Genomic DNA, 10,008 nt, shown 5'->3' on the forward strand with positions numbered 1-10,008 from the left:
ATAAAATCTTATTTTAATAAGATATTCTAAAATATTACTATATATGTATATTTTAATCAGTACTTGCTCGAAGCAAAATGAATCCATTTATAACGCACTGTTATATCGGTATAGTTCCCCTCCCTGCTGCTCCTATGGTTTAGTCCAGAAATGGCCGAAAACGCATGTGCTCCACTAACAACTTCCCGACGAGCTTTAACTAGAGAATTACTTTATTATTTCTGAAGTTTGCGGTTTTCAGCGATTGTCACTCGTGTTGAGTTAAAGTTTAGAAGAGAAGCCGAGTGAACACTTGCGGTTTAACGAGTCATTTCAACACAATGGTAAGTAAGTTTCCGAGCATTTTGAAGGTTAGCCAGCTAGCTGAGTGTGTTAGACAGCATTGTAGATCCACTAGCTGTAATAATGCAGCTGGAAAACTTAACTTTTATAATCAGCCTGATATCATTTCATTATTGTCATAAACTTAGGGGTGAAATGTAAAGAGTTTGGGAAATAGTTCGGCTTGTGTTGCAATCATATTTACTCTCTCTCTCTCTCTCTCTCTCTCTCTCTCTCTCTCTTGAATTATTATATTAGGTTAATCTCTCATATAGACTCTCATAGTGATGTGTATGATCCATCAGTACAGCACAGGAAAGGGATTCATTGTCATTCACTCATCACAGCAGTGACCCTGACATGTGGGCTGAGAGATCTGCTGTAGCAGTGTTTATGGCTTATAAACATCTCAGTGCCATTTCTCGGTTGAGAAACAATCCACCAGTTAAAATGTCTGCGTCCATAAAGTTCAAATCTGTAGTCAGTCCATCTGTTGACTCTGCTTCCACATCACATCATCCACTCGGAAATATTTTGCTCCATCCCAGTGTCGCATAGTACAAATAACTTGCTTAGGTATCGTAATATCAAATAATAAAAAAAAGGGTATTGTGATGTTATTCATAGTTTCATGGTCATATCGGCAGTGTCTCCCAGTACATAGTGGATTCTACCGGTACCGGTGACTGAGTCGTGCGGTACCTACCTACCTGCTGATAACCGATTCATCAACAGATAGTTTTTAAAACTGATCCTGAATGAAAACACAAACACTCGACGTAAAACATTATTGAACTTTATTGCAAAAATAAGCAGCACTGACTGTACCATGAAAATGTACTTTTTTTTTTATTTATTTATTTTTTTTAGATGAAATAAATATTAATATATGTTAACTGTTAATAAACGTTAAAGTAAATAAAAGAACTGAACTGAACCGGACTGAAAAGTAGCACTCCAAATAACAAATAAAAACCAGACGTCCAAAAACACTCCAAATAACACAACGGAAAAAATAAGTCAGTGATGGTTTTTATTTCGCCTCTAGAGGCCGCTCTCATGCTGTATAACAGCAGCGGACCTTTCTCAGGCGCTCCCGCAACGACCAGGAAAAGCGATGGGTGTGGATTTTTTTTTTCCCGATTAACCACTAGTTCCAGCGATCATTTATCAGTTAGAGACGGCCATGATTGGCTAGTGTCACTGTGAGAGAGTATTCCCCTCCCACGGCTAATTCTGCTGTCTTGGCTTGTTGTCATCCGTGAGATCTCCGGATGATATGGCGAACTCTCGGCGAACTCCAGATTTCTGTTGTAGCACTTGGGAACCCCGTGTTTTTATGTAGGAAATAAAAAAAGGTGTGTGTGGGGGATTAAACTAAAAAACCCATGACTACATCCTTGGTGCTTGGCCCCCTGTCATCGCTGCTTACAGTTGTGTTACTGATGTATTTATATTATTGTATTATTCTGGTCTGTATTTATAAGGAATGTTGAAATGCCTGTACAATACTAAACCACGTTCGATAGTGAGTATTAAAAACGTTACCAATATTTCCAGATGAACTATTTTAAATAGATTTGCTCATTCTTTCGGACGTGCTAACGGACAGGATATGCTCATGTACGCTTAGGATTTACTTCCCAAAGATAATCACGTTGAACATCTTAGTCACTTATCTGATACCGAGTAGAAATATTCATGATAATTAATTAATAATAAGTCGTGTGAACTAGTAAAATAAATGCTTTACCTCTCCTCACATGCGGTTTCTTTCTTCTGTAAAGCCTCACAGGAAGAAGAAATCCTTCATCAGTAAGAAGAATGCTGTGTCGTTCCACCTGGTGCACAGGAGTCAGAAGGACCCGCTGGCGGCCGACGAGAAAGCGCCTCAGCATGTCCTCTTACCTGCCGTGAAGGTCAGACAGCCCTGTGTGTGTGTTTTGTTTGATGCTGAACGTTATCAGGGAAGAGGTTGCTCATGTTGTGGTTGTTGTGTATTCGCAGATTGAGGTGGAGAAGAGGAGGGAGGAGCAGAGGAAGTACGGCGTGTTTTTCGACGATGATTACAACTACCTGCAGCACCTCAGAGAGGCGTCTCAGCCCGCAGAGCTCGTCTCCGCGCCACGACCGTACAGAGAGACACGACCTCTGGGTTTTGAAGAAGAAGAAGAAGAAGAGGAGGAGGTGGAGGAAGTAGATGAGGACGAGCAGGGCAAGGAAGAGGCCCTGACCATTCCTGTAAGGCTTGTTGAAAGAGTTTGATGAAGAAACTGGTGTATGTATTTGGAAAGTTCTAGCATTCTGCAACTACGAGCTCCACGATGTTGAGCATTAAGGTGTGTTTGCTGGATAAATGCCTAGTGAGAGGAGTTCAGTACGTTAGTGAAGGAGGCGTGGCCTCCGTGTGTCCGTCTCAGTGAAGGAGGCGTGACCTCTGCGTCTGTCTCAGTGAAGGAGGCGTGACCTCTGCGTCTGTCTCAGTGAAGGAGGCGTGGCCACTGTCACAAACTTTCAATCGCACTGTATAATTTTGCACCACATAGTATGTAATTGAAAAGGCTTATATACCGAATCAGTGATTACGTATGGAGACGGGCATCACATCAATCCCTGACTTATAAAACACACGTTCTTACAAAACATCCCACATTTCTGTAGTTGCAGTAGTTCATGTCTCCAGGTACAGTATTCACATCTTCTGTGTTTCGCAGGCGGCCTCCATCAAGCTCCCGTCGTCTGTGTTTGCCTCCGAGTTTGAGGAAGAAGTGGGTTTGTTAAACAAAGCAGCTCCGATATCAGGTGAGCAGATCAGAGTTCCTTTATACGGTATGTTTTTGTGCCATATCGTCACCTTGTCTGAATGTTGCACGTACATTGTACGTGTTATTCGTCCAATTATTATTATTTTTTCTAAACGGCGCATCTGGGAGAACGTGCGAACGAATGGTTTCGCCGTACAAGGAGAAGCTCGTGCTTACGACAGAGGTCTCGAGTCTGTAACCGTTGTTGTACGCGAGGTGGTTTATTTTTAAAATCATATTTTGATGTAGCTGCTTCCTGTGATTGATCAGATTCGAGTTGTTTATGTTTTGAAGTTGGGTTTTCCCTCTCAACACCCTCCCTCCTCCTCCTGTCTCAGGCCCGAGGCTGGACATGGACCCGGACATCGTGGCCGCTCTGGATGAAGACTTTGACTTCGACGACCCCGAGAACATCCTGGAGGACGATTTCGTCATTAAGGCCAATGACGTCGTGTCAGCAGATGGCAACACTGGGTGAGTACAACGTTCACAGGCTGCTCAATAACGTGCTCATAAAAATCCTTTATGTATGAAATCAGAACTGAATAAACAAACAGAGGCCGGACGGAACGAGGTGGATGATCTGTTTAATAGAATAAGAACCATGTTTAAACACCACAGTGAAGATGATGATGATGATGAGTGGGAGGACACGGACGAGGGTGAGAGCGGAGAAGACGACGACGAGCAGAGCTACGATTCGGCAGGCGGAGTGTCGGATGAGGACGGTGAAGCCGGCAGGAGACGGTTCATGTTCATGGACTGTGAGACGAAGAGTCGCTTCACAGATTACTCTCTCACGTCGTCGGTGATGAGGAGGAACGAGCAGCTCACCCTCCTAGACGACCGCTTCGAAAAGGTAGGTTTTATTACGTTTTTTATTACATCATTACATTTTTTTTCTGCTGTACAGACTGAAGACACGTGATTTGATACCCTGTGTGTGTGTGTGTGTGTGTGTGTGTGTGTGTGTGTGTGTGTGTGTAGTTCTACGAGCAATTTGATGATGATGAAATCGGCGCTCTTGATAACGCAGAGCTGGAAGGATACATCGACCCGTCGAGTACAAGGCTGGAGGAGGTCATCCACGATTACTTCAAACAGAAGGAGAAAGAGTGAGTGAACACTATGCTCGCTCTCGCTCTCTCTCTCTCTCTCTCTCTCTCTCTCTCTCTCTCTCTCTCTCTCTCTCTCTCTGTGTAAGTTCGGGTTCTCCTAACCCCTCGTCTCCTCTTGGTGTGGCAGGATCCAGACGCCGGAGCAGCTTGGTCCTCCTGAACTGCCCTCACTGAAGGAAGAAGAGGAGGAGGAGGATGAAGAGCAGGAAATGGAGATACTGGTCATTGAGGAGTCGCCTGAGGAGAAATGGGACTGCGAGACCATCATCAGTGAGTAAACGGAGCTGCGCTAACATGCTTCTTTTTTATATATATATATATATATATATATATATATATATATATATATATATATATATATATATATATATATATATATATATATATATTAGGCAGCAAGTGAACAGTCAGTTCTCGAAGTTTATATTGGAAGCAGGAAAAATGGCCAAGTGTAAGGATCTGAGCGACTTTGACATGGAACCAGTCGTGATTTCTAGACGACTGGGTCAGAGCTTGAGGTCAGGTTCGAGGAACATGACATGTTGACTCGGCCTCCAGATTCCCCAGATCTGTTGGATGTGCCGTTCAAACGATGTCTGGGTGCCAGATACGACAGCACACCTTCAGAGGTCTTGCGGTGTCCATGCCTCGGCGCCTCAGAGCTGTTTTGGCGGCACACAACGATATTAGTAGAAATCTACCGATATTTCTCCTGATATTTAAGCATTTTTCCATAATCGGATATCGGTTTTGTAATATTGGATCCAGGTGTGAATGGCGCCATCTTGTGGGCATATTGAGAATTGCGTGCAGGACCGTCATTGCATAACGGCATCCGTTTGTTTGTTTACTTATTTATTTATTCATTTGAGCTTTGTTAGGATTATTTTTATGTGCTTTATTTGTTTTTACCTGTTTGTTTACCTCATCAAAGCTTTTATTTAAATTTAAAAAAAAAAAAAACCCCAAAAGTAACCGCACTCTATTTATCGGAGTATGAATGAGTTTTGTTTTGTATGCAAGGGGGAAGTGAAATTGACAAAACTGTTATAAATAAAATGGTTTGTTCAGTTCAGTGCTTTTATCATTGCGTCATAAACCGATGTAAAACTGATATCGGTTCTCAGGCTCGTAACATTCAAATATGTGTAATCGGTTGTAGAAAATCAGTATCGGCCGATCTCTAAATATTAGACAGGTGGTTTTAATGTCATGGCTGTGCGGTGTGTATACCATCGAGTGTATAGTTGAAACTTCAAGCTTTTAATTCTGGAACGACTCGGATAAGTGAAGGACCAGGAAGGAAACCAGTCTGAACCTTTTCAGAACTGTGGAACAGTTACACAGTGTGTGTGTGTGTGTGTGTGTGTGTGTGTGTGTGAACTGTTATTAACGAAACCCTCTTCTCTTACAGGTACGTACTCAAACCTCTACAATCGTCCGAAGCTGATCGAAGACCCACCCAGGGTAACATCACATTAACGTGCATTAATGTAAACTGAATACAGGCCGGATGCATCGATTTAGCTAGAAGGCAGTGCTTTTTGCACGGTGTATTGAGTGTGTGTGTGTGTTGCAGCAGAAGAAGCAGATTCGCGTGTCCAGTAAGACGGGGATTCCTCTGGACGTGCTGCCTAAGAGAGGTCTGACTGCCAAGCAGGTGGAGCGCATGGAGAGGATCAACGACTCGGACCTGCCGCGGGTCTCCACGCAGCCGCGCTCTCGAGAGGAGAGCACAGACGACCGCAGACTCAGGAAGCAAGCTATCAAAGAGGAACGGAAGGTAAGTTATCTGTCTGCGCGTCTTCCCTAGTGTCTTCTTAATTTTCTTTTATGGAATGGCGTCACTGCCGGACGTTAACGTTATGACCGTGTAAGTAGGCGGTTTGTATAATTTCACCTCGCAATAGTTATTTATGATTCAGTCACTGCTGTCTGAAAATAAGCACTATTATTCCTCCACGTGAACCTTTTTGTTTGTTTCTTTTTTGAGATTAATCTGAAAGCAAACATAAAGCAGTAGAATTTAACTTGGATTTGAAGGATTTAGATTTGGAGACCCCTCTGGTGGAAACTTGTTATTAGAGAAAGGTTCGGGTCTGTCACAGACTGTAGCAAACAGGCTGGCTAACGTTAAATAGGGAGAAAAAAATTGAGAGGTGTACCGGTGGTGGATTTTACCGATACCGATAACCAAGTTACCTACCTGCCGATAACCGATTTAAAATAGTTTTTAAAATCAATACTGAATGAAAACATAACACTCGAAGTAAAATATTACTGAACTTTTTTACGATAAATAAACAGCACTGACTGCACCATGAAAATGGATTGTACTTTTTTTTAAATGAAATAAGTAATATGTATTAGCTATTAGTTAATATTAAAGCAAATAAAATATACATCCAAACTGAACTGAAAAGTAACGCTCCGAATAACAAATAAAAAGAGACGTCCAAAACGAATCAAAAACACTTCAAATAACACGTCGAAATTAAGTCAGTCATGGTTTTTATTTCGCCTCTAGAGGCCGCTCTCGTGCTGTATAACGACAGATAACTATCACTGTGGATTTTTTAAAATTTATTTATTTATTTTCCGATTAACCGCCAGCTCCAGACTTCAGTATTCGTACGGGACGATTGTTTTGTAGACCGCAATGGATTATAAAAAAAAATAAAGAACCGGTACAATTTTCAAACCTCCATCTCAAATCACTATTGCACGTCCCCGTAATGATATGATGAGCCGTGTATTAGTGGTACGAATGTACGTTATCCCTTAAATGTCACACTTATTTATGTGCTACGGTCTTGTTGAACTTGTACATTCGTCTCAAAGCTCAAAGCCATGCCCGTTGCTAGGAGCTTTTTCTTCGTGGAAGCTGACGTTTATGACGAGTGAGAGAAGAAACCATTTCAACCCAATTCAATGTTTTGTCCGGTTATTTACTTTTCCTCATCCTTTTCTCCAACTCTGAGCGAAAAAGTTCACTTCACCCTGCGTTCCGTGTGAAGAGATGGGTGGGTGGAAGGTTTTGACGAAGATGCCTCGGCAGATTGGACGTGTCGCCCCCTTTCGCAGCGACTTTCTTCTGGCGAGCTCTGCAGACAGGGTTTCCATCTTCTATTACGTTTCCCTCAGCGTTTTTAATCAAATCCGAAATATGACCACACTTCAAATCCGGGCCTCTCGGAAGGTTGGAAAATCTCCCGAGCGCCGTCACGGCCTTCCGCCGTGTTCTCCCGCTCGGGGAAAAAAACAACAGCGTTGCATGCTGCGCCTGCCTCAGACTCCTGCCGGGTGTGTGGACAGCATTTACCGCCAGTTTTACAAATCATGATAATCTTATTTTATTGTGAAACCGGTAACTGGTTCATCCCTAATAATAATAACAGTAATAGTAATAATAATAATAATAATAATAATATCAGAGCACACTGCACACTTTTTTTTTTTTTTGTGCTTTGGCCATGCTACGGTTTATCGTTTGTGCTGCAGTCCATCAGCGCTGCCACGGCGTCTTCACTCTGCGCCGTTCTTACACTGCTCTTACGCTCCCCTAACTCCTGCACTGTTCGAATCGGCCACCAGATGGCACCACACTCGTCTCCAGCACGTTGTGACGTTAGACCGCCGAAACCCGTTCCTCTGGTTTCCTTCCTTCAGTTCCATCCGCTAGTAAATAAAAGGCACTGAGCGTGCTCAAAGCTATATCTGGTTAGATGCTGCTGATAAAGAAACCCCGCGGTGAATGGTGTTCATTGTGTGCTGCGGGTGTTAAACTTCTGTAAGGCGTGCTCATCACGTGTCTGTTTTAAAAGAAAGAACACGCATACACGCGCACAGTTTTTCACCATATACAATGGGATGTAAAACGTCTGCACGGCCCTGTTAACACGGCAGGTTTCTGCGGTGTAAATGAACGACGCCGAGATAAAGCATGTCTGAATTTTTCCCGACTTTAACGTGACCTTGCGGAGTATAAAATGAAGTGAAAAAACGATCGGAAATGTTTATTTTGGGGGGGTTTAAAAAAGTTACAATAACCTTGTTGCATAAGTGTGCACACCCCTAAACTAATACGTTGTCGAAGCACTGTTTTGATTTTATTACACCACTCGGGTGAGGGTTTATCGGCGTGGCACATCTTCACTTGGCAGAATTTTCCCACTCGTTCTTCCAAGAACATTCCAGATGCATGAGATTGTGAGGGCATCTCCGTTACAGTCTTCAGGTCACTCCACGGATTTCTATCTGGATTCGGGTCTGGGCTGTGGCGAGGTGGTTAATCTTCTCTCGGTGAAGATGTTCCTTTGTTGATTTGGATGTATGCTTCGGGTGAAAGGTGAGAGTCCTTCTCGTCTGCGGCGTAACTAGCAGACATCCGAAAGTTCCGCACTAAAATCGACCGGTGTTTGTAGCGATCCGTGATTCCCGACACCTTCATAAAAGCCCCAGTTCTGCCTGAATAAAATCCGGCTCTAAAGCGTGACGCCGCCACCACCGTGCTTCACCCTGGGTGTGGTGGTGTTTTACTGATGAGCGCTTTTTTTTGCGCCAAACATATCTTTTGGAAATATGGAAGTGTTATACCTTTTTGGAATTGGTCTCATCAGATCCTAACACATTGTGCCTCATGGTTTGGGGTGATATAGTTGGGTTTGAATGTTTTTTTTTTTTTTTGTGAGAGAGGGTTTTCATCTAGCCGCCCTACCTCATAGTCCAGACATGAGACTTTTTACTAGATTAACTCGGAAGATTGTTGTTGTTGTTTTTTTTGTTTGTTTGTTTGTTTTTTGTTAATTGGCTGTTTTGCCTCAGTGACTGGTTTGTCCAGGATCGTGATTGGCTGGATGTAACAGAAGCTCCAAAATAAGACCGAATCACGTTACCATGACGAGGTTTCATTTTTGACCAGAATGCTAGCTCATATCTTTATTTATTTGTTTGTTTGTTTATTTATTTTTTAAAACTGTTGATCCTGGCAGAGCCGAATAGGGCAGAAATCAGACACTTCAAAAAGCACAAATGCACACGTGTTGTTTTGCGTTTCCTCGGCAGGAGCGACGGATGGAGAAGAAGGCTAACAAGGTGGCGTTTAAGGAGGAGAAACAGAAGCAAGAGAAGGAGATGGTCAGCCTGAGGGCTAACGTACAGGGCATGAAGCTCTCCTAATCCCCGACGGACCTCGCGCCACGTCGGATTGAGGCCGTGCTCCGCGATCAGAGGCGGGGTTTCCCTTTGGTGATCCGAATAAAGAGCAGAGCAGTGACGGACAATCTGCTGGGACGGAAGGATATCTGATCTGGCACTCGGAATTCTCCTGATTAGTTGGTATCCGATATTGAAGCGAAGTCCGTTGTTAATAATTAACTTGAGTTACATCTTAACATGGTCTTATCACTTTATCCTCTTTCACCCACTGCTCGCTGGTTAAGGAGCAATCTACCATGAAATCTGGGGTAATATCCATAAAGGAGGATTACTCGTGTGCTGTTATGAGTCGGACTCTCAGTTAGGCTGTACAGACCGATCCAAGCGTATCTAACATTACTCCTTATTGAGTTTCCGATAGGTTTATTATTGAAATTCAAATAAACCTTGTTTTCGTGTGCCAAACGTTTCAGGATGTACATTTGCACACGACCCGATCATACAGGAAACGGTCCGTCCAGGATCTCAAGAATTTGTGATGGCAGAAATTAACACACACACACACACACACACACACACACAAAAAAAAAAACCCAAGCAAACTCTGC

At 43.0% G+C, this 10,008-nt stretch overlaps 1 protein-coding gene across 4 annotated transcripts; it reads left to right on the plus strand.

Moving 5' to 3' along the window:
- Positions 1-123: 123 nt before the first annotated feature.
- Positions 124-9,967, plus strand: ltv1 (LTV1 ribosome biogenesis factor). Of its 4 annotated transcripts, none has more exons than XM_017457238.3 (11): positions 124-323; positions 2,109-2,240; positions 2,329-2,562; positions 3,036-3,123; positions 3,464-3,599; positions 3,720-3,984; positions 4,113-4,240; positions 4,371-4,513; positions 5,658-5,710; positions 5,823-6,026; positions 9,308-9,967. In XM_017457238.3, the coding sequence occupies exons 1-11, from the start codon at positions 321-323 to the stop codon at positions 9,419-9,421; spliced, it is 1,500 nt and encodes a 499-aa protein (XP_017312727.1). In that variant the 5' UTR covers positions 124-320; the 3' UTR covers positions 9,422-9,967. The 4 variants fall into 4 exon arrangements, with proteins under 4 accessions (XP_017312727.1, XP_017312728.1, XP_017312729.1 ...); XM_017457239.3 differs by having other exon boundaries at positions 5,826-6,026; XM_017457240.3 differs by having other exon boundaries at positions 125-323; positions 3,747-3,984.
- Positions 9,968-10,008: the final 41 nt, after the last annotated feature.

Source organism: Ictalurus punctatus, chromosome 26, assembly GCF_001660625.3.
Source record: "Ictalurus punctatus breed USDA103 chromosome 26, Coco_2.0, whole genome shotgun sequence".
NCBI classification, from domain to species: Eukaryota; Metazoa; Chordata; class Actinopteri; order Siluriformes; family Ictaluridae; genus Ictalurus; species Ictalurus punctatus.

Bases quoted from the DNA above. Each gene is read 5' to 3' on its own strand.
- ltv1 (XM_017457238.3), top strand. The intron at 3,600-3,719 runs GTGAGTACAACG...TCTGTTTAATAG, and splicing joins TCAGCAGATGGCAACACTGG to AATAAGAACCATGTTTAAAC. The intron at 6,027-9,307 runs GTAAGTTATCTG...TTTCCTCGGCAG, and splicing joins CTATCAAAGAGGAACGGAAG to GAGCGACGGATGGAGAAGAA.